Genomic DNA, 25219 nt, shown 5'->3' with positions numbered 1-25219 from the left:
CTTCTTGAGAAGTGTGTTGATTTTAGAGAAGTCCTTAAATTGAGAGATTGTAAGCTCTATGTAGCTCATAAACTTTGGAAATATTCTAGTACTGAATTTTAAAGGCATTTTTTATTTTAAAGTTCAAACAGTAAGCCAGGTAAAGAAAATAGTTGACAAAACTTAAATCAGTTAAGTAGCCACAAGGCTCTCCATAGCCTAAAATTCTTAGTTTGTAATTAAGAATTTCTTCACTCAATATGGCCAGAAAATTATTTTTCTCCAAGTCAACACAATGACTTTTTATTTTCATAAAGTCTTATGTAAAAGGACAAAATTGCCTATTCAAAAGATCTATTGTGCTATATATAGCAATATACCTTTTGTAGGGGAAATAATTTCCTTGCTGCCTTGCAAGTTATAAGAATTAGAGCAATCTTCCTCAACTTGATGTTCTTCAGATGGGTGGTACTTTCACATACTCCCATGAAATGCTTTTGGTTGCATTAATGCTAATGATTTCAGAACCTAATCTATTGTAATGCCCCTGGAAAACAAGGATAGATCTGTGTTGTTTTCTAGTGGTGCTGGTTTGCGGCTCAAATACCACCAGCTTTAAAGCAGCATTTTCTCAAGTTCAACAACCTTAAGAGGTGTAGCTGATGGGGGTTTCTGGAAGTTTGAAGTCCACACCTCTTGGAAGTTGCTGAGGCTGAGAAACGCTGCTTCAGTGTGAATGAAAACCTTAAATGGCAGCAGTGGCACCACTTGACTCTCTTATTTTGGACAGTGTTTCAACCAGGCAGGTTATTCCAGTATTACAAACCACAATAACAGCACTGCTGTTATCTAACGTAGGTGCAGAGAAAGTAGATTAACTACTACCAAATTACTTCTTGTTGGTCTTGCAGCAACTTGAAATAGGCTGCAGTCCTATACTCACTTATCTGGGACTAAGCCCCCAAGTGAACTTGAAGGGCCGAATATGAAGCTCCTAACCCAGCCAACGTACCTGAGATTTACTTCTGAACCAGTACAGTATCTAGGTTGTAAAGTCATTAACAGACCTTTCCTAATTATGTTTGCTCAAAGGTGTTTGCGATTAATGCTGCTGTCTTTGCTGGAAGCCTTACAAGCGATTACTATGGCAACAGAAAGAGCTACACCCCTTGCCTTAATCTTAGCGCTTGCGCAGTAGCTGGGCTTCTTGAGGCCGTTTAAAAGAAACCCGTTTTTAAAATCCCACCCTTAAGAGATGGGCGCGCAAGCTTAAAAGGCGGTTTTATTTCACTAGAAGCTTGGTCATTGGTTACGCCAAACCACTAGGCGGGAGCGATGGTTTGATTGACACTAAATGAACGATTCGAAAAGGGCGATGGGCGGAGGATAGGGCGCGTTAAAAGCGTTGATTGGCTAAACCGAGTTGCCGTCGGGGTCTTCGGATTGGCTGATTGTGCCGCCATTGGAGCCGCCACAACAGGAGGGGAATAAGAATTCAGTTGCTTTGGTTGATCGTTGTGTCCGGCTCTGGTGATCCGGGAATAAAAACGGAGTCTTAATGCGAGTTGTGAGGTAAATGGGGCGATATTGCTCTTGATGCGGGTATTCTTTTTTTTTTTTTGGATACAAATTCTCTTCATCTTTATCGCTTCCATTCTTATGTACAGGGCGTTTCTCTCCCCTCCTTTTTGTAATGATTCTCCCTTTTTATACAAAGCCTGGGTTGAGGCTTGTATAATGAGGTTCAAATGGGTCATTCAGGTAGCGCAGAAATGCCCGGGGAAATCAAACCCCGATCCTTAATCTACGTCGGATTGCCTCGACTACGGCCTTGGATATATATTTTTTTTCCTTCTTAACTGGGGTAGGCGGTGTTGGCAGGAAAATAAATGAGAGGTTAAATGTGGTTTCGTTCAGTCTTCCTAAAGTTTTATATTTATATTTATTTTATATTTATATTTATTCAAGGTTTATTTTATTTTATATTTATATTTATTCAAGGTTTAAATGCAATTATTTTAACTGTTCTTAATTTTTGTAATTGTTGTATTGTTATTTTCCTACGGGAGAAGGGCGGTATATAAGTCTAATAAAGATAAAGTAATTCGCCAACCTATGGATTGTTCGTATCTCAACAATGTACATTGAACATGAACAATTTTGTGAATGATTAGCTTTCCCCAACAAATAATTTTGCTAAAAACGCATGGGGGCTATGAATTGAGATTATGTAATCGAAGCTATTCAGAGTATGTTTTTTTAAATTACATTAAATTTATTTGCTGCCTGTCTCGTATCAAAAGGAAGCCGCCTTCGTGCATCAGAAGCAGTCTGAAAGAACTGCATTAATAGTTAAAAGTTCTAGGATCTGGGGACATGTATAAGACACATCAACGTTTCATATTTAGTTAGATGACATCTACAACCTGTGGTATCCAGGAAGTTTCTTTCTTGTCGTTTCACTATGAGGCTTTTATGTCATTGAATCCAGTTTCTTGCTCAGTGTAAAAATCTAAATGAAAGCATTCCTGCTAGGTGGATGTCCAGCCTCAGTCTGAACCCATCAAACTGAGAGATTGTCACATTTCTTAGTAATTGGCTTCACTATTCAGTTCTTCCTTTTACTAAATGGTTCCTAAACTGAGCCAAAAGCTAGTGCAAATATCTCACATTTATTCAGCTAGATGTAATACCTTAGATGGAATCTGACCAACTGAAAATACAGTTATTTGAATCAAGAACTGTACTGATCCTAAGATAAAGAAAAATAACAATGTAGATTTCCCTTCTCAATTGCATGGCACATTACTGACCCATATTCTGCTTATGGTTAAGCACAATTCCAAATTCATTTTCATATAAACTATTCCCAATCTGACTATTCCCTCCAATAGGCATTCCCATTTTATTTGATTTACTTTGCCTAGGGGATGAACTTCGCATTTGTATCTTATCTCCCTAACTTTACTTCATGTTGAATTTTGTTTATTTGAGTATTAGCTTTATAATTTGAACAAGAAACCCGACATGAAAGGACTATTTTGCAATAAATGACAGAATAATGAAACTCTTATTTTCACTCCTGCTTTATGCCTCTTTCAAAGACCTACAGTTTATGTATAAAAAAAACTTGATGTTAGCGATGGTGCTTTTATTCCTTCCTTCAAATATTTAACCCACTAAGGCTTGCTAAGTTCAGATGTGTCTGTTTTCTTGTTTCATAAGTTTAAAAGCCTTGTTTTATCCCATATGTCTTTCATATTCATATGATCTACTTCTACTAAACTAAATGTGGCTTGGGACCTGGATATTTGGAGACTGTCTGCTTTCACTCATAATTGCCCACTCAGTAACATTAAAGGGATGGGGGGGGAGGGAGAGAATAGGCTTCCTCCAGGGTCCCTACTCTTCTAGACACTTACTTTCCAGTATCTAAAAAATGGTTCTCTCTCCTGCAAAGTAGTGTGGTTTGCTTGGCTTAGAGCAGCTCCAGCCTTTTTGAGTTTTTAAAGACCATGGTTGTCCAAGAAGGCTTTGGACTGAAATAAATATGTCATACCTCCCTCCCCACACGACTAAAATAGCCTATATTAAATTGTTTTCTTTGTGCATTAGGTTTAATGATGATTACAGAACATTGTTGCATTAGTTTAATTCTTGTTACCAAGTTGGTTATAACTAAAACCAGTTTACCGTATATTCTTCAGTAATTAGAAATCAGGAAAATCACTCAGCAGTCTTTCACAATGAATCCTGCTGTTGGTTTATTGTCCATGTTTCCTATGTATATAAATTGCCACAGCATAGCTGATATAACTACAATTTACAGAAATGGTAAATTGTAGTTATATGTGCTATGTTGCAGAAATTGTTAATTGTAGTTATATTTGCTGAAATATAACTGCTGAAACTAAAATACATCTTTCTAAGGATTAGTGATACTTAAAAATAGAAGTTGTTTCTGCTGAAAAATTAATGCCAAAAATTAATGCCAATTAATGTTCCTCTGTTACATTTTCTTACAGAGTAGCAAACTTGAATTTCATACATACATATCATGGAACCAATTTCCCCTGAATCTCAAAACCAAAGGTATTGATATTTTGTTCAGATGCTATGATTTTAAAGGCTACTGATGTGGAGAATGAATGTGTTTGCACTGAAAATAATTTGTTTCTTTTCTGTAATGTTGATTTAGTAGTTTTGTTTAGTAGTTATGTAGGCTGCCTGGAATTTGCAAACAAAAGGTAAAATACAGGTGAAACTCAAAAAATTAGAATATCGTGCAAAAGTTCATTTATTTCAGTAATGCAACTTAAAAGGGGAAACTAATATATGAGTTAGACTCATTACATGCAAAGCAAGACAGTTCAAGCCGTGATTTGTCATAATTGTGATGATTATGGCTTACAGCTCATGAAAACTCCAAATCCACAATCTCAGTAAATTAGAATATTACATGCAATCAATAAAACCAGGAGTGTACATAGAACAATATCGGACCTCTGAAAAGCATAAGCATGCATATGTACTCAGTACTTGGTTTGGGCCCCTTTTGCAGCAATTACTGCCTCAATGTGGCGTGGCATGGAATCTATCAGCCTGTGGCACTGCTGAGGTGTTATGCAAGACCAGGATGCTTCAATAGCGGCCTTCAGCTCTTCTGCATTGTTCGGTCTCATGTCTCTCATCTTTCTCTTGGCAATGCCCCATAGATTCTCTATGGGGTTCAGGTCAGGCGAGTTTGCTGGCCAATCAAGCACAGTAATCCCACGGTCATTGAACCAGGTTTTGGTGCTTTTGGCAGTGTGGGCAGGTGCCAAGTCCTGCTAGAAAATGAAGTCAGCATTCCCCTAAAGCTTGTGGAAGGAAGCATGAAGTGCTCCAAAATCTCCTGGTAGACAGCTGCGTTGACCCTGGACTTAATGAAGCACAGTGGACCAACACCAGCAGATGACATGGCTCCCCAAATCAACACAGACTGTGGAAACTTCACACTGGACTTCAAGCATCTTGCAGTGTGTGCCTCTCCATTCTTCCTCCAGACTCTGGGTCCTTGGTTTCCAAATGAAATGCAAAAGTTGCTCTCATCAGAAAAGAGGACTTTGGACTACTGAGCAACAGACCAGGTCTGTTTTTCTTTAGCCCAGGTAAGACGCTTCTGACGTTTGTTGTTCAGGAGCGGCTTGACGAGGAATACGACATTTGAAGCCCATGTCCAGGATCCATCTGTGTGTGGTGGCTCTTGATGCACTGACTCCAGCCTCAGTCCACTCCTTGTGAAAGTCCCCAACACTTTTGAATGACCTTTTCCTGACAATCCTCTCCAGGCTGCAGTCATCCCTGCTGCTTGTGCACCTTTTTCTTCCACTTTTCCCTTCCACATAACTTTCTATTAATGTGCTTTGATACAGCACTTTGGGAACATCCAACTTCTTTTGCAATTACCTTTTGAGGCTTTCCTTCCTTATGGAGGGTGTCAGTGATGGTTTTCTGCACAACTGTCAGGTCAGCAGTCTTCCCCATGATTGTGATTCCTACTGAACCAGACTGAGAGACCATTTAAAGGCTCAGGAACCCTTTGCAGGTGTTATGGCCTAATTAGCTGATTAGAGTGGGACACTTTGAGCCTAGAATATTACACCTTTTCATAATATTCTAATTTACTGAGATTGTGGATTTGGGGTTTTCATGAGCTGTAAGCCATAATCATCACAATTATGACAAATCACGGCTTGAACTATCTTGCTTTGCATGTAATGAGTCTATCTCATATATTAGTTTCCCCTTTTAAGTTGCATTACTGAAATAAATGAACTTTTGCACGATATTCTAATTTTTCGAGTTTCACCTGTATATGAACATTGGTCATCACCTTTTCTCCAACTATACTGAAATCAAATGTGTTAAATCTAAAATGGTTTTATCTTTCAGAGGGGTTTGGGGAAAGATGCCATCCTTTAGTTTTCCTGCATCAAAATTTGCACTTTGGAATCCAGCTCCTATTGGAGAAAGCATTGTTTCTCACCTAAGTTATAGGTAAGACTTGTAATCTTTTAGGTTCAACATTTTAAGTGTTTGGGAGCACCAAACATTTTTAGTAATTTTCTTCATTTCATCTACCAGCGATTGGGAACTGAGTTAATCCTTAAATAATACTGTATTCCAATTTATTATTTATTATTAGGTTATATAATGTAATATATCCATGGTAAGATTTGGAGTTTCCTTTGCTGTATGTAAAGGACAGAATGTCAACATTCTGGTGTGTACTCAGACTAGGTGATAAAATAAACCAGAGTCAAATTTTGGGAAGGATCAAAGTGATGCTCCTAGAGCTTTTTCACTTTATCAACTTGTATGCCATTTCAATCACTGAAGTTGTTCTGAGACGCTTGCTTTTTTAAAAAAAAACCCTGTAATCCCTTAACTTGGGGTAAAGTTAGGGCAACTAAATGAAGCTGAGCTTTTACTGCCTGGATGCCCTTCCTGATGCCTATGTGGAATTCACAGCTGATATTACCTAGAATTGAACTCTCAACCTTCTGAATTAGAGGCAAGTGCCTTTACTACTAAGCCACCATGCTACTCTTCTTCTGAGAGGCCTTACCTATTAGTATAAAATAGCATAAGAAAAGAGCAAACAATAAATGCATCACATCAGTGGGAGAAAATATCCTAGTCAGAAGTCAAAATATTCTGTCAGGAAATGCATCACCTCATCCTACTCAGCGTCTATTGAAAGAGCTATGATTTTTCAATTTTGTCCATACACAACAAGTTTGGAGCCATACAAACCTCATGGGAAATGCTGTCCTATAAATCAGTTGTAGTTGCAGTGTATTTGCTAAATCCCACAAGATAGCACAAATGTGCCAACAATACCACGTCTAACCAATTGGGCAAAAACAACAAGAGTAAGAGGTCCCAACATAATCGGACTGTAAGCCATGAAAGGTTTTATAGAAGACAACTAACATTCAAATTGTACCTGGAATCTTACTAGTAGCCACTGCAGGTCAATAGGTAAAGATCTTACATGGGATGTCTACAACTACTATCTCTGCAGCCACCTTCTTCACCTATTGTAGCTTCTAAGTGGTTTTCAGGGTATAGAATGCATTATGGTGGACCAGATGGGAAGTGACTGAGATATGATAACCTGAAATTGCTTTCTCAACTTATATCCCATTGTTTCCCCCCCCCCCCCGTGGGCTGTTTTTTTTCTTGTAAATAGTTTTTGGGGGATAGTTGAATCTCTTAGTTTGGTATGTTCATAAAGACTAAATTCTGTTTGTTATCTCTTAGAAATCCTAAAGTAATAATTGCTGAAAAAACACTGCGGCTTGCCCATCGTCATGCTAAGCAAAGTAGAAAGAAGCCATTCCCCTGTTTTTTAGTTGGCACTCTTGCGGTAGATGAAAGTAAGTAGGCAAATATTATATTTTTGATGGAATAAGTAAACCTTGTATGCTTGTTTCTTCTTAACATGACTGTTATGACATAACACCAAGGAATAGAAAACATTGTACTGAACTTAGAATCTATTATTTGCAATTATGTGTTTCATCACTAAGCCGATTCTGCTTAATAATTATAAATAACCATCTTGAATTTATCATTCCCCTCGGTATATAGGTGACTCAAGGATGCTTCTCTACAGCTCAGCTTTATTTCAGAGTTATATTTTTCTCCTTTTACATGGAAAGGAATTGAAGGTTTAAATAATTTAAGCAAGAATATTTTATTGAGCTCTGTGGGGCGTCAAAATAGGATGGTTTACAGTGCACAGGACTCCACATGGTTGCTCTGAAAGCTGCTCCAGTGTGTACATAAGTCATATATAAGAAAAAAAAATTGAAGCAGCTGTGCATACTAAGAGAACAGGAAACTGCTTTTGAAGCAACCATGTGAGCCCTGCAAAATTGCATCTGCTTTAATGAGTTCGAGATGCGTCTTCATTTCTATTCTTATCTATTATAGGCTACATTGAGTACTCTACCTGTTGTGGAGTACAGGGAATCAAAATTGGACCTTTTGTTGTTGTTTTTTACCATATTTTGAGTGTATTCTAGCTACAGAGTTATAGTCATTCCAGTTCTTTGGAGCAAAGTTTGTCTAGATTTTGGGACTAGTAATAGTAACAGGGATAGTATCTATGAAATAAAAATGGAAAGCATATTAATTGTCCTAATTTTCTGGCATAGATGGTGAATGTGTATTGCTAACAGTAGACCGTTTTGATCCTGGTCGTGAAGAACCAAATGGTTTGGGGAAAAATCCCACAGCACCTCTTCCTGGAGACTTTTTCATCCCATGCAGGATTGGTGCTTGGGAATGTTCATCAAGTGATACCATAGTACACACTTTTGAAGATTTTAACTTAGCGTTTAAGGTAAGAATTTGGGGGATATTCTTTTTATTCTTTAGGAGGATATGTTGTCTTGACTGTATAGTATTTCAGTCTTTAGTTATATCCCTTTATCACGGGTTCCCAACCGGGGGTGCTTGTACCCCCTGGGGGTACGGGATGATATTCCAGGGGGTGCGAAAACTTGGGTTTTCAAAATTATAGTGTATATGCATAATTCGCTGTCATAATTTCAAACTTTTGTAAGGGGTGTGAGGATATATCAAGTGTTTTAGGGGTGCGGGGTATAGAAAAGGTTGGGAGCCCCACTGCCCTATATTATTAAAAGAATGATTGCATATTTGAACAGGTAAAATCCTTATAGACTCTCAATATCCTTTTCTGTATCATTCATATTTTCTGACACTCCTTGGTGGCAGAAGCTGAGATAACAACAATTGGAATATCATCCCTACTGTTTTGGGTGTTCTTTTCAACTGTGTTAAAACATATGGAGTATGCCTATCGAATGGTGCTATTTGTGATGTCTTTCTCTGTTTTGAACAATTTGATACTTTCATTTGAGATTTATTTTGATACTTTCTTACTATAGATGCTGCATCAGAATCTGAACAGCCAAGATTCTTTGGAACTTTCCAAACTGCTGACCTTAAGAGTTCACATCTCTTCAGTGGAGAATATGGATAACTTAAATTTTGATTTTCACTGGGCAGCAGTTACAGTAGCCAATGTTTTAAAATTTACCCCTGTGAAGCCTATTCCAATAATTCCTACGGCCCTTGCTAGAAACCTAAGTAGCAATATGAGTATTGCACACATCCAAGGAACTTACAAATATGGGTAAGTTAATTTGAGTTTGGCAATGTCTATTTGTGATTCATTCAAGAGTGCAGTTTTTCACTGAATGCTTTCTAAGGGTTCCGGTTCTTAAATGAAATTAAAGAGCCAGTTTGATATAGTAGTTAAAGCACTGGATTAGAAACAGCAGACCATGTGTTCTCGTTTTGTCTTAAAGACAAAGCCATCTGAAAAATACATGTACTGACCATTTTTTGTTTCAGAAGGCACTGAAAAAAATATTAGGCAAAATTGTTCTCTTAACGTTTGTACAGTCTATTGTGTGAAGTGCGTACATTTCTCTTACGTATAATATGTGAACAATTCCTTCGTATGTTTATCTCCTTTATTTGCTACTTCTCTGGCAAAAGCTTTTTGCTAGTTTGGAAATCTCTTTCGTTTCTTTAAAATCACTTTTCTTTGTTAAAAAAGGTCATTTGTTTTACTTGCAGTTATCTTTCAATGGATCAAACAAGGAAACTACTTCTAATTCTGGAATCAGACCCCAAAGCATGTACACTGCCATTGATTGGCATGTAAGTATTTGGGTGATGAGCTTTATTCCTTTAAAAGTTTCTTGATTTGAATTAGTATTATGAGAAATATTTGCAGTATATTTGCAGATTACCCTAGATAGTCCAGATTTTATTTCTATATGTTATGCAAGTGTTGTAATATGAGTGTTCAGAAGTATCTTTGCTTCTCTATTCCTCTAGCTGGCTGAGTGGACTAGTTCACATTCACAATCCACAAGTTTGGACCTTTTGTCTGCGATATTTATACAGCTCATCAATCCAAGAGAGGTAATTATAATTAAAATTAGTTCTTATCGGTTAATAGTAATAGGGATTTTTTTTGTTACTGTTACAGTAATAGGGATTTTAATTTATTGGCCTTGTTATTATATTTTATATTTTATTGCTAAAATAACCACAATATATAATCGAAAAGGTCATTAAAATAGATAGTTAAAATAAACGGTAAACAAATCAGAATTGGTAGATAGCATAAAATACTATTAAATATTTCAGGCAATTAAAAAAAGTTCCTCAGAAAGAACAATATATAGTTGTAATAATGTAGAAATATTATGCAAGAATAAGTAAAACAGATTTCTTGACCATAGAAATGTGCTGTTTTTGTATTGTACTGTTTTAGAAAGTGGGGTAGAACAAATCCAGCCAGATAACTGTGCCCAGTAGAATCTTATTGGAGAGGTTTTCTAAAACATGATCTGAGCTAAACTTTTTAAATGGTTGGAGCTGTCATTGAGTCAAATATTGTATATGAACACAGAGCAATGCTTTGCTTGCCCCATTGCAAATACAGAGTAAATTCATTTGGAATTAGATAGCATCATCCTGCATTCTACTTCCATGCATTTATTGCTTTACAAACCATAGGAGTAATAATAGTTTTGTATAGTAGTCCAGGAAGGTAATATAATCTTACTGTTTAATCCTTTTATGATAAATAATGACATGCTATACAGACAGCGATTGAGACTCTAGAATGGTTAGCTAAATGTTGTACTATCTTTTTAAAAACATGCTAAATTCCATTCAACATTTCTAATGGCTTGATTTATTGGTTGGTTTGTTTATTCAATTTGTATAGTCGCTCATCTCAAACCGGTGACTTGGCAACGAACAATTTATGTTGTTGCATGGAAATTCTGAATTTGTGATTTTTGCATTGCTTTGTATACAGAATATTTTTCTTCTCTATAGGGTATTTTCTGAAACGGGAAGGTTTCTTGTAGTTCTTTTTGCTCTGAATCATAAAGATCCAAAGTTTTATGAATGCTTTCCTTATGATGGGCGTACTGAACTAGACTTCCAGCTACTTACCTGCAAAGAAACGTTACATTGTTCAAAGTAAGTTGCTTGACTTCCTATCATGCTGGATATGAAATAGCATGGCCCTACTTTGTTTGTAAGATCAAAATATATCAAAGTATGCAATAACTCGAATGCATATATATTCAAATTATAAAATGGTTTTGTTTATGATTTCAAATGTTCTTAACATTCCAGTAAGCACAATCTCTTTAGAAATTTTAAATGGAACTTTCTTCCAAAAGTAGCAGCTGCTGTTGAAAATTCACCAGGAAAGAACAAATTTAGGATTAAGACGAGATCTAGATCTAGATTTAAGTTATTACTTAACCTGAGATATTTACTCTTGATCTAGTCATTCTTTTTATCCTAATCTATCTTGTAGGTTTAAAAAGAAAAGAATATAGGTGGAGACTCTTGGCAATTACCTGATTTTTCTGTGGAGAAAGAAAAAGAAAAATTATGGGATCTCAAAACAATAGTTTAGCTTTTTGATTTCAAAACTAATCATAAAATATGTTGGGCCATATCTTAGAAAAGTTGCATTTTGAATAATTTACATATTCTAAAAGGTTTAACCATAGCTTCTACAAGCCAAACTAGAAAATAGGTTTGTGGGATGCTTGCTGTTGATGAAAGACGTAAACTGTATAATCCTTTATTCTCTCAATTTAGAAAGATAGTTATTTCAACCAGGATTACTTATTTTGCATCATCTTTCTGATTACCAGCATAGTAATTATAACTCCGGTAGAGAACAACCTCATAAGATTGAGAAGCAAATAGAAATATTTCATTGGGACTTCTGTGTTGTATTTATTTATTTAGCTTTCTTAATTTGGAAACATCTTTTCTTGGCCAATTTGCAATGGAAAGTCTGCTGAGTATTTTTCATATGTGCTCAAATATTTTTATACTATATCTAACGTTATTGTTAGAAAATTACAGCAGTAATGGTTTCCCAATTTTTACCTCTATACTATACCTAATATAATTGTTAGAAATTTGAAGCAATAATGTTCTTTAAATTTTTACTTCATCTTTTACCTCATCACTTTATGGCATTCTCTGTAATAGTCATGAATCCCCTACGTACAGGTACATAAAAGCTTTCAGGCAATAAATAGTCAGCACCACTATTGTTTGATGCAGAGTGAAGCACTTTTGTTGTGATTAGACTGTCCAGCTTAGTATCTGTATCTATTTCATTTCAGGATGTAGAACCTTCAGATAAATACCCTATCCAGTTTGAACTGAACTCAGAAAATAAAAATGCAGAAACAGAATTCTTCAGCAAAATTTCAAAAAATATTTCCATAAACAGGTGAGTCATTTTTAAAATTCTCCTTGCAAATAATCTGTATTATTTGTTTGCTTCTGTACAATTCATTCACTTCCAAAATTTTTACAGTAACTTGCAATAAATAAGGATTTTCAGTAATAATAATTAGTACCTATCAGGTGTTCCTGTCTCCTGCCATGTGAAATATATCTTCCAGAAAAGTAGGAGATAAGACAATAGGATTTCTTAGATTGTTAATGTCATTAATATAATAAGTTGTAATTTATTATCCAAAAGTAGACCACCCAAAAGATATCAGGCAATATGTGTGTATTTGCATTGTAGATTTTACTTTCTAATCTCACAGTATAAATTTTCTTTAATGAAGAGACTGTATTAGGAGAGACACTATTCCTGTAACCAAGAAACAAACATAATATTTGTTGTTGTTAATAATAATAATAATAATAATAATAATAATAATAATAATAATAATATTTGTTACCTCTCGGGCCGTTCGCAGACGGTGTTGGCAGGGGGGCAGAGGTCAACCCCTAGGCCCCTTAGCTGTGGGGTGCCTCAGGGGTCGGTACTTTCGCCTCTCCTGTTCAACATCTATATGAGGCCGCTGGGAGAGATCATCCGTGGCTTCGGGGTGAGGTATCATCAATATGCTGATGATACCCAGCTTTTCATCTCCACCCCGAACCAACCCAGTGATGCCCTTGATGTGATGTCCCGTTGCCTGGAAGCGGTACAGATTTGGATGGGAAAGAACAGGCTCCGGCTCAACCCGGCCAAGACTGAGTGGCTTTACGTACCGGCATCTCGTTTAGTCCAAGAGGTTCCATCTTTGGTTATAGGAGGAGAGATATTACCTCCCGTTGATAGAGCACGCAATCTAGGCATCCTCCTGGATTCATGACTCAGTTTTGAAGATCATATTGGAGTCGTGGCTAGGGGGGCGTTCGCCTGGTACGCCAGTTGCGCCCCTTTCTGGACCGAGATGCCCTACGTACTGTCACCCACGCACTCGTTACCTCCCGTATAGATTACTGCAATGCTCTCTACATGGGGCTACCCTGGAAGACCACCCAGAGGCTTTACCTGGTGCAGAATGCGGCCGCGCGGGTAGTGATGGGAGCAACCCGATACTCCCATATTACACCCCTCCTGCGTGAGCTGCATTGGTTACCGGTTGTCCTCCAGGTGAGATTTAAGGTGCTGGTACTTACCTTTAAAGTCCTACATGGCTTAGGCCCGGGATACTTGCAGGACCATCTGCTGCCGGGAACAACTTCCCATCGCCCAGTACGCTCACACAGAGAAGGCCTCCTCAGGGTACCGTCGGCTAGACAATGTCGGCTAGCGACCCCCAGGGGGAGAGCCTTTTCTGTGGGAGCGCCAGCCCTATGGAACCAGCTCCCCCTTGAGATTCGGATGGCCCCAGATCTCCAGTCCTTTCGCCGCGGCCTCAAAACACTCCTTTTCCACCTGGCTGACCTGGACTGACAGGGATTTTAATTATGTTTTTAATTTTTAACTCTAATTTTTAATTTATTTTAATTTTAATTTTTATTTATTCTACAGGGGCCTTTAATTTTAATTTTTATTTTAACTTCTGTATTTATTGTACATTATTGTTAGCCGCCCTGAGTCCTTCGGGAGATAGGGCGGCATATAAGTCCCAATAATTAATTAATTAATTAATTAATTAATAAAATTAAAAAATTAAGAGACAATAAGATTTATATGCTTTACCTAATTTGTTTACGAACACTTGTTCAACTTTCTCTTTTTAATAGTGATCATAAGGCTCAGCCAATCTCAATGTATACATGGTTGTACTTTGACAATAAAGGTTCATTCAAAATGTGTAAACTGCCATGGCATGAGTTGCAGACACTATTTAAAATTCTATGTTACAGAATGGAATATTGTATATAATAACAAGAATATTTAAAAATCTGTCTGATACCCGTGATTATTTGTAATATGTTACAGGAGTAAAAAATAGATACCAAAGTTATATTTACTAACAATATAATTTTTTTATATAGTTTGTCCCTAGATTGCTCATCTAATAAACTTTCTGTCAGTGATCATGACTCTGGTGTGGAAGATGATGCATCTCCAAGACCTTTTCCCCGTCCTCATCCCATCAATCAAAAGGTATATTCTAGATTTCTTGTCTGAAGCTAGTCACAGCTTTGCAGTATTTATTTTGAGTAATATTATTCAGATTCAGAGTTCTTACAAATAAGTGTTATGTCATAATCCTGCCACTAGGTTGTACTACAGCACTCTTAACCCTTTATTGCTGCAACTGAACCTTCAAATTAAGTTTGAAGAAGAAGACTCTTTAGGACTCTGCATAATTATGCTATGGGAATATGCAAAAAATAGTAAACTAGCTGAACCATGGCAAAATTACTTGACTTAATTAAATAGGGAGGTGTTCTCACAACATACCGACACAAGAGCTAGCAAAAGTGTGAACTACACCGATATGCTTATTAAGAACTTAAATGAATGCTAACTGAATTGAAATTGATTGGTTTTGTTTCTTCTTATTTCTAAACTGGCAGTGAATCAATAATAGAAAATCAATAGCTGCAAACATTATAGTGTTACATTGGGTAAAGCATTTTTACAGTGTCTCTTCTTGTTCTCACATTAAGCACTTGCACATGTATTTTATATACAGTATGTATATATATATATATATATATATATATATATATATATATATATATATATATATATATATATATATATATATATATATATATATATATATATATATATATATATATATATATGACAAATGCTTGTTAACTCTTAGATTACCTTGCTAGGCCCCAAACATGGGACAAATCTTTATCTCCTGTGTCAGCCTATCCTGAAGGCCATCGACAGGCATTAGTCACACCGGTGACAGCTCATATTTGTGTAAATTTTAAATTGCTAACTAAGAACATATTAGTCTCCCTTAATTCTTTGTTAGCAATTTAAAATTTACATATATATATATATATATATATATATATATATATATATATATATATATATATATATAAAGGGAACACAAGACATCCCACTATTAAATACAGTACATTGTGTTGTTTAAGTGTTCCCTTTATTTTTTTGAGCAGTATATATATATATCATATATATATATATATATATATATATATATATATATTCATGTATATATATTTCATATATATATCCGTCATCCTCAGGCTGGTGGCTTCAGCTTCGCTCTTCTGGGAGAAGAGCGAAGCTGAAGCCACCAGCCTGAGGATGACGGATGGGATTTTGTCGAAATGTCGCCCTGATACCTTCAATTCTACGTGGGGAAAAACCCGAATGACCAAAGATCTATCTATCTATCTATCTATCTATCTATCTATCTATCTATCTATCTATCTATCTATCTATCTATCTATCTATCTATGAGACTTATATTTGAGACTGCTAGTGTAGCACAAAGATGCCTCATTGGAGGGCTTGGAAGGGTATCATATTTTAGACCTTGAAGAGACATATTTCTTTATGTGTACATGTTATCTTATTAATTCTCTTTGCACTTCTATTCAGAGTGTAGATGATAAAAGAAAAATACTTCAGATTAATCTGGTAAATTAATAATTCATAAATATATATTTTTAAAAAACTATCTTGGTTTCCAGATGATCGAGATCCATCCTTCAGTTCCTGAACTGTCCATTGTACTTGAAGGCATCTCCACAGAATCTGTACCAACATCTAAATATGCTTTGATTAAAAATCAACCTCCAATTGTACATCCACCTGCTAAGATGTCATATTCTGCAGCGCATGTTCCCCAGCACTCTCGGAGCTCTGATGCTGGGAGACAGATCTTTACTTTAGATGCTAGAGAGCCTCCTCCAAAGCAAATACCAAGTCATCCGAAACACAGGATCACACCTTTAAAACCTTGCAAAGGAATGCAGTCTCCACTACAACTGCAGTCCAGCGCAGCTGGCTCTCAAGCAAAAAAGGGTTGTGTAGCTACTTCTCCTTCAATATCCTGTAACAATATTGAAAATACATCCCTGCATCAACGTGGAATTCCTTCTGAAAGACCCTTGGCAAATAGTGATGATGTTCCCCAGAAAGGAGAACTTTCCACTAACGGCTTTTCAGCACAAAAATCTAACCAACCTCCTGTGGCTTCCCAGTATCCCTGGCATACGTGTACACTATCACCATCTTATCTGAGAAGACCCCTGGGAGTTCGGGTACCAATTCAAGGTCCATCATGCTGTTCTCCTTGCATTTGCAACTGTCAGCAGTATAGCCATATGCAATATAGCCCAGCAAATGTTTGGCAAGGCTTATGCAATGACAGCCCTGAAAATTGTTCGGGTCCTACCCAGGAGAGTACAAAATTAATGTTCCATCCGAATCAAGAATGTGTAAATGGTGGCTGCAATCCAGCGTGTGCCACAAGTAGCCCTGTGAGGATAGGCCATCATGGAATAATAGGGAATTGTTCTCCTGTTAATAATAACACATCTACTGCAGTAAGAATGTCATCTCCAATAAATCCTGGTAATACACAGTCACATACAACACATTCAGCTTGTATGCACCTTCCTGCTGCAAATACAGTGTCAGATAATGAAATGGTGGGATTATCTTCAGATGTTTACAGAATTCTTGCTGAACAGCATAGGCAAATCAAGCTGCTACAGGCTCAGGTTGGTTGGGTTATTTCAGTGATCTATTTGGCTTTGTTACTGAAGTATTTGATTTGATTTTATTAAATTTATATGCCGCCCTTTTCCCTGAGGACTCAGGGCGGCTCACTACCATAAAAATTAAAAAACAAAGTAAAAAATTTAAAAAAGAATTAAACAATAGATGCAATAAATACAAGGCAATTTAACCCAGTAAAAAGCCTAATTAAAAAACGTAGTCAGTCCAGGCCCGCTTGTTGGAACAACCAGGTCTTCAGGTCACAGCGGAAAGACCGAAGGTCAGGGGCCGTCTGCAGCTCCGGGGGTAGTTCATTCCAGAGGGTCGGCGCTCCCACAGAGAAGGCTCTTCCCCTGGTGGTCGCCAGCCAGCATTGCCTGGCCAACGGCACCCTGAGGAGGCCGACTGGGAGCGAACCGGGCGATGGGAGGTTGACAATGGCAGCAGGTGGTCTCACAAGTACCCCGGGCCTAAGCCATGTAGGGCTTTAAAGGTTATTACCAGCACCTTGAATTGCACTTGGAGGGCAACCGGAAGCCAATGCAGCTCGTGCAGGAGTGGTGTAACATGGCAGTACCGAGATACTCCCATAAGCACCCGCACGGCTGCATTTTGCACCAGTTGAAGCCTTCAAGGGCAGCCCCATGTAAAGAGCATTGCAGTAATCCAGGTGAGAAGTGAGGAGGGCGTGGGTAACCGTGCACAGGGCATCTCGGTCCAAAAAGGGGCGCAGCTGGTGCACTAGGCGAACCTGTATAATTGCTCTTTGACATGATTGCTGTGACTTTCAAGCTGGAACTTAGGAGTTTCTGTTTCAATCTCCTCTGAGGCAAATAGAAGTTTTAATATAACTGGATTGTACTGTATTTTTATTGTTAACATTTCTTATGCTGGGAAGTCAATAGAAGCTAGCTAAATTAATGATTTTCTTTAATTTCAACTACCTATTTCTGTGTGCTGTGGTGTATATATATATATATGAAAGGGACTTTAAAATACTGCCTTGTGTAGTTCATCGAAAGGAAAATAGTCTTAAACATTTATATAGGGTAAATAGTTATCAAGTAATTTATACTAATTGGTTCTTTTATCCAGGCTGTTCAATTAACACAGATTTTGTTTACAGATTCAGCAGCTTTTAGAGGCGCAAACTGTTCAGTCCTGTGCTTCCAGATCCATAGAAAACAATAGCATACAGTCTGAGAAGCAAGTAGAATTTGTTGCCATGGAAACCCAGTCTTCTCCAGGGTTACACATGAAGAAAAGTATCAGCATTGCAGTGAGTACAGGTAATGTTTTATTATACATTTTCTTTAAATGACACTAAACTCGGGAAAATGCTAAACATTGGAGCCATTTTGTTCTGGTTGTTCATAGCATATGATGTATCTGCCCTTTAGTCTCTGCAGAAACTTGCTTAGTGCCCCATACTATAGTACAACATTATGCTTCAGATTTATAATTTTATTAACTAAGTTTAACTTAGTTTGCTCATAACTAACACAAAGCAAATGTCAACATGTTTTTGTTTTTAAAAAAAAATCCAGCTATAATATTTTCACTTTGACACACTGGGCCTCTCTTACTAAAGAGGTATTTTCTAATGGGATCATAGAACCCTCAGTCCTAGTTAGAATTATTTATGCAAGTTTTAGAATTATAAACCAGCACTGCATACAAAGACATAGATTGCCATTTTTCAGTTGTTTAACAAATTTTGCATGTTCAGTAAGAATTTGCTAGTACAGTAATCAGATCAGTTTATATCAGTAATGGAGTAAGGGCATTGTAAACGGTGCAAAGTTGTTTCAAGATGTGTATCACAGTGTACAATGCAGCAGCCTAGTTTTAAGTTGCACAATATTTTTATTTGACTTGCTGTAGGTGCTAGCTTGTTTTGGAATGCCCCTTTGGAAAAGAAGAAAGAGTCTGTGAAAGAAGATGAAGTTGAAATTTCCAATGAAGACATTACTATTTCTATGAGTGCAGAAAAGTACAGCAGTCAAACAAGCATTGCCTCTTCATTAAAAGCTGTTGATATACCCAGCTTTGTTGATAGTGTCCATATTGTTGAAGGAGGAACTAATCAGTCTTCTGCAGGCCTGTGGTAATTTTTTTAAGTTGAAATATTCTTTCTGACTTTTAAATTTTGCACAAATCTTTTATGTTCAAGTCACCTCTGGGGTTTTTCCCCCCAGAACTTAAGCTAGTATTTTAATTGACTTGTATAAATACCAGATTGGTTTGGTTCATCTCTATTTTTGTGTCTTCAGTAATATACTATATTACTATACCTTATATTCTAGGATATATTACTCATAGGTAGCAGCCTGTATTGGCTGGATTGAACTGTTCTGCACTATGACATCCCATGCATTTAATCCTCAAAATAAGTTGCCTATATATTTTCTATATTTGCCCCCTATTGAAAATCTAACATTTTAATCTTAAGAATAGAAGCAGCTTGATTCAAAATACTGTTTGGATTTGAGTCCAGATAGCTATTTTCTTCATACTAGTTGCTTTAAATGAATCATATAGCAATTTCTGTAGCAATATAGAATCAATATTTTGATTCTAGCTCCAACTTGGACAGTTTCCCAACTTGCTTTTAAGGGCTGTATTCCATTTGTGAAGATCTGCTCCTATGTTTTCAGTTTGAGTAGGCCTGAAAAATTGGGATAGCCTTAAATATGAAAAATGTGAGGGGACACAATTTAAGAAGTTCATCTTATGCATGTCAGCCACATTTTTGGTACCATAATATGTTCATAATGAGAGGTTTTATACACATTAATCCTTTGTGTGATTGTGAATACTCTAGTTTCTGGTCCCTGTTTCTTGGAAGCCTCAACTTATAGTCAGAAAAACATTAATACATGCAATCTGTACACTTTCTTCAGTATACAGGAGTTGAGAATGGACTTGCTTTGCAAGGAGCTATCTATCCATGTTCCTTGTCCTGGTCAGGAATAATACTCAAAATAGAATTATCTGTAAGTTGAGAGTAATTAAAAACATAATTTTCACGCATGGATAATAATCCTAGATGCACTCCAGAAGAAAACTTGGATTTAAACGTTTGACACATGCAGTTACTCATAAAACATTCAACAGAAAATATTAAATCAATATTTATTTTAATAACTGGAAAAATTCTTATATTCAAGTAATATACTGATGGGAATACTACTATTAGCTTCTAGTCATGATTATGAAATATTACTTGCAGTAAATGAAGATGAACACTTAAGTCATTTCCAATCTAAAAACATAATAAATGTTCTGGCATGTGAGAGTTGGATGACAATTTTAAAGAATTGGGAAAATATGAAATCTATTTGAAGATGTAAATTCCTCTACAATGATAAATATATTGATAGTTTAATTCAAACTATGTTTTTACTAATAGTAATGGACCACTTGCCACAGGAATTGACCACGCTTCCCTTCAGAATGAAAATGGTAACAAATGTTTAGAAAGAAGTACTTTGGAAGGAACTGACAATATTTTTGAGCCAACTGATAAACAAAATTTTGAGTGTCCCATTACTACCCCATCAAATGTATCACCAGATGATCAAAAAATTTACCAGGATATATTAGTAAGTTTTGTTTTTTCAATATAACGTAATTCAAGTGTTTAACAGTGCTGGCCCTATAAATCAATTTGTTTCTGATTTTTTAAATAAGTATTTAGTAGTAAAGTCCTTATTATCCACACATCTTGAAATTCTATGCTTTCCTTAAAGTACTTAATAGGATATATCCAGTTTATTGTTAATATTTCAGAACTGCATTCTACTGCTTATATGATTATTTCTTTACAAAAAGTAGTGTGGGACAAAATAGATTAAGTTGCATGATTATTTAAAATTAAACAGAATTACGATATTTAAATGTAAACCTGAACAGATTATTTCTAAATGTATACATTCTAAAGACTCGTGCTAAAATCTGTTTAACTGTAAGCTAATGACATTAGTTGTGCATCTATGATGTGAGAGCTAGAAATAAATTGCTTACAGGTTTGCCTGTGGTGATATGAATACATTGTCAACATGCTGTGAATTCCTATGGAGATGCCATCCTGCAATTTTATTCATCCAATGTTATGTTCTTCTTTGTAATATTTCTATAGGGCCAAGTAAATCGATTTTTGAAGGAATCTTCTGATGAAAGCGGTCCTTCTCTGAAAGAGGATCTGATTAAAGATGAATGTACTACATCCTTAAAAATAAACAAGGCACAAAAAAGAGACTCAACATCAGACATGGACCTAAGAGATAAAGATAGTGTTCTAAATGCAACCTTGAAGCAATTAAGAAATCTTGGAGTAGATTTTGATTCTCCTAAGAAGATGAACAATGTACACAAAGTGGAGAATGCTGGGTAATGGCAATTTGTTGATATTTATTTATTGCTAGGTTTTATATAATACATCAGTCAGTATAACTGAACTGCATACAACCAACAAATCAGTTAATGATGTGTTGACCACATCCTATAGACCCTGCTGCTTCCATGCATTATTATGCTCCAGCTATATTGGGATGGTCTTCCTTGTAATTTAAATCAGATTCTATAGCATTAAGCAATATTTTAAGCTTCTCTAGTGAGGAATCAGTAGTCAATAATTTATGTTACATGGGAACAAAATCTTGTCAGGTTCTCCAGAACACGTATTTTACATTTCAACACTAGCTTGTGATAAAGGTAAAAGAACAGAAAGGAATAAAGATTTGGGAAAGATGTCATAGTGTCTTGTCATCTAGAGAGCAAGGGGAAACCTCAGGCCATCTAATGAGACAGACTTTCTTGTTCCTCATAATTTGATAATTTGTTTTTCAGAAATATTTTTTACATATTTTTTTCTTGAGCAGAAGTTTGTAATATCCAACCTAGAACAAAGTCTGGATAGCTTTGACTATTAGTAGGAAGTTTGAAGTATTGTTACTTCAACCTTCAACCTTCACTGATTGAAATTTGATTTTTACTACCCAACATTAAAAGTATTTCCAGTTCAGGATTTGAATGCAGTATTAAACCATTGTTAAATTGAAATGAGAATGAAAACTACATTTCTGATTTCTTTCCTACGGTCTTGTCTGTGCAAATCTGGCCTAACTATGAAAAACTAATCAAAATTTACAAAATTTTAATATTTCATAAAACCACAAATGATTGAGCATTCATGCATTTATGTCTGCCTAAATAATCTGAAATATCTGTAATAGTTGTCTTTTGCAGGTAGCTATCTAGAGATCAGGGTTACTATTCAGATTATAAATTCTCCTTTTGCACAGAATTGCTTAAAACACTGATTTTTGGAATTACAAGGGTAGATGTCTCTCAATGCTACCTACTTTTTAGTGAGTTAATCTGGACAAATGCATTATTATTCCAATCATGATTTGCATTGAATAGAGTATTTTATTTACTTTTTTATATGTAACTAATCAAAATGGTTTTTTTATGGGCAGGAAGGCATTGTTATGGACAGAAATAAAAGGCTGCTCCCAGACATGCAAATCAGATGACAAATCAGGCCATCTATATTAAAGATAGAGACAAACAGCCTCACTAAAGCTAACCACCTTATAAAATTCACGGACAGTATGAGAGCAACAATTTGTTTCACATTAAAGCAGTCAAATTAGGAAACTACATGGATACTAAAACAGATGACAGTTTCATAGTATATTCACATTTTATGATCAGCTGGTTATTAATAAATTGAATAAATGGCCATGTACACAATTATTTAAATGTATCTCTTTCTTTTCTAGTGTATTGGCTTGTATTAATCCTGAAGCAATAGTCCCAGGACTAAACTATATCTCTTTTGCTAATGTTGGCATGAGTGGCTTAACTCCCACTGGAGCAGACCTGAGCATGGAGGCAAATGCTATTGCTCTCAAGTACCTTAATGAAAATCAGCTGTCACAGCTTTCTTTAAACCATTCAAGCCACAGAAGTTCTGTGACTTCATCTTTACAGACTCTCCTGCAAACTAATACAGAGAAGTCTTTGATGGGCCTTGGTTTAATTTCTCCTGGCAACATGTCTTTTGCAACCAAGAGATATATGAGGAAGTATGGCCTCTTGCAAAGCAGTGATGGTAGTGATGATGAAGAGGAGCAAGCATCTGAGAACTACAAGAGGAAAGAGAGCCAAGAGCCTGTTCTGCACTTGGATTTCAACCCTGTTTTAGAGGGCTTTGCTTCCTGGAAAAGCTCTTCTGAAAGAACTGGTGAGAAGCAGATTACTTTTGATCCAACACACTGTAAAACTGAATCGTCTTGTCACCGGCTGCATTCAGAAGGGCCCGTCTTGAGAAATGTTACAAATGCTGTTTTGCCACCCAGAATCCTGCACCAAATTAATCAAACTCCACACCCTTTTTTAAAGGATTTAAAGCCAAACATGAAACTTTTGCCCGGAGAAGCAGAATTTACACAGCATCCGGACAAAGAAAATCTAAATGTTCACACTGTGACTGGAACTCCACAAGCTCCCTCCGTTGATAATTTAAATCAAGCAGAAAATGTTAATTTAGTGGGCACTTTTCTTGATGTAAAACAACTCAGACAGCTACCAAAGTTATTCTGACCTCTATACAAATTACTAGCATCCTCTTTTCTTTCTTTTCTTGTGGTTCAGAAAAATCAAGAGATGCTATTGGCTAAATATAACTTAAAATTTTTCTTGGCAATAAATAAATGGGTGAGTGCTTCCTAATTTCATATTGAGAAATACAACAGCTTGGGTCCCACAATAAATTTAGGTGTTTATGCATACTAGAATATATTTACAATCCAAACGGTCATTGAATATAATCAGGATATTATGTAGGATATTTTTAAAGATGTTGAACAACAAGAATAAAATGATCCACAGTGAAGCAGACAGTTTAAAGCAAGTTTGATTTGAGGTGTTTACCAGCTTTAAGTTTTATTTTATGAATTTGAAATAAAATGTCCTATGGTTATTTGTAACAAGTGCAATTAGGACACAAAACTAGGTTGACAAATGATAATCATCTTATGTGTTTGACTTGCCATAAACTTCAAACATATTTTGTACTCCCTATTTTGTTTAATACTTTGTGTGCCGAAATAAAATGTGCTAGACTATTTTTGTAATGTGCCAACTTTTAGAAAACTCTGCTATAAAAATATAACTTGGTTTACTTTATGTCTCTATAAACCAAGAAGCTTCACACTTATATTAAATATGCTTAAGATGGGTGAACAAGGGATTTGAACAACCAAAGATAAGCTCTTATCACTGCTTTTCCTTACTTCTGAAGAGAGGATATTTTCAGGATTATAAGCCAAACTAAATAAAATATCCTTGGTTTGGGAAAAGTCTGCTTTACATTCAAATCTCCTTAGGTGCGGACACCTTAAATTCAGGGCACACTTTACACCCTGTCAAATTATAAAATATTTATTAAAGTAATGGAAGGAGGAATAGATTGGCACATGCTAAAGAGATTATGCACACAAGCATTATGCATATGTTATTGAGTGTTCAGCTCTCACTAACTTGTGCTGCTTACTCATGTATAGGGGCATTTACATGGTTGATAGTACAGTGATCAGCCTGCCAAGTGAGCTAAGGTACTTCATGTGATTCAAATCATAAATATATATGGAAAAAACTCCATCTTATGTGGCTTTAGTCTGGCCATACCCATTTTACTGTGATTTATGAACTTTTTGACATGTTTTGATATGCATTTTAAATAGTTCAAGTATGTTGGGAAAACATTCTCATCTTTCTAGACATTAGGCAGCCTCTCTTGTGGCCAAATTAGTGCCCAGCTTCTGCATTAGTTCTGTTCCTCGAATCCTTTCATGCAATTCTCTCTCACACACTGACACACACCACAATTTTTTGAAATCAAGTCTAGGTTTCTAACCAGAAGAGAGACCTTCAATCTTGCATTTGGAAACAAAAGTATATTTATACAATTTTCTCTTTACACAACTCTAGAATGGAATCAGTGGAGAAACTTTAACCTCAGACGCAACAGCAGCACAGCATTCTCTGTTGCAGTGGCAAAAAAATTAATATGGAATAATTGGACTTTTATTGACATTTTGCCAGTGGGTGAGATCATTCGTGGTTTCGGGGTGGGGTATCATCAGTACGCTGATGATACCCAACTTTTTCTTT

General features: G+C 36.2%; 1 protein-coding gene across 1 annotated transcript; it reads left to right on the top strand.

The window, feature by feature from the left end:
* Window positions 1–1197: 1197 nt before the first annotated feature.
* On the top strand, window positions 1198–24252 carry STIL (STIL centriolar assembly protein). The gene is given in 18 exon segments (XM_081325869.1): window positions 1198–1551; window positions 4005–4071; window positions 5914–6018; window positions 7288–7403; window positions 8187–8374; window positions 8943–9190; window positions 9640–9723; window positions 9904–9990; window positions 10918–11054; window positions 11057–11064; window positions 12240–12349; window positions 14368–14479; window positions 16003–17037; window positions 18162–18324; window positions 18920–19142; window positions 20448–20640; window positions 21177–21427; window positions 22825–24252. Coding segments are annotated over 17 exon segments (3918 nt in total). The 5' UTR covers window positions 1198–1551; window positions 4005–4036; the 3' UTR covers window positions 23648–24252.
* Window positions 24253–25219: the final 967 nt, after the last annotated feature.

The sequence above is a fragment of the Vipera berus genome, assembly GCF_964194415.1.
Source record: "Vipera berus genome assembly, chromosome: 3".
Classification (NCBI taxonomy): domain Eukaryota; kingdom Metazoa; phylum Chordata; class Lepidosauria; order Squamata; family Viperidae; genus Vipera; species Vipera berus.
The sequence above is the reverse complement of the archived record's forward strand: the minus strand, read 5'-3'. Positions and strand labels throughout refer to the sequence as shown.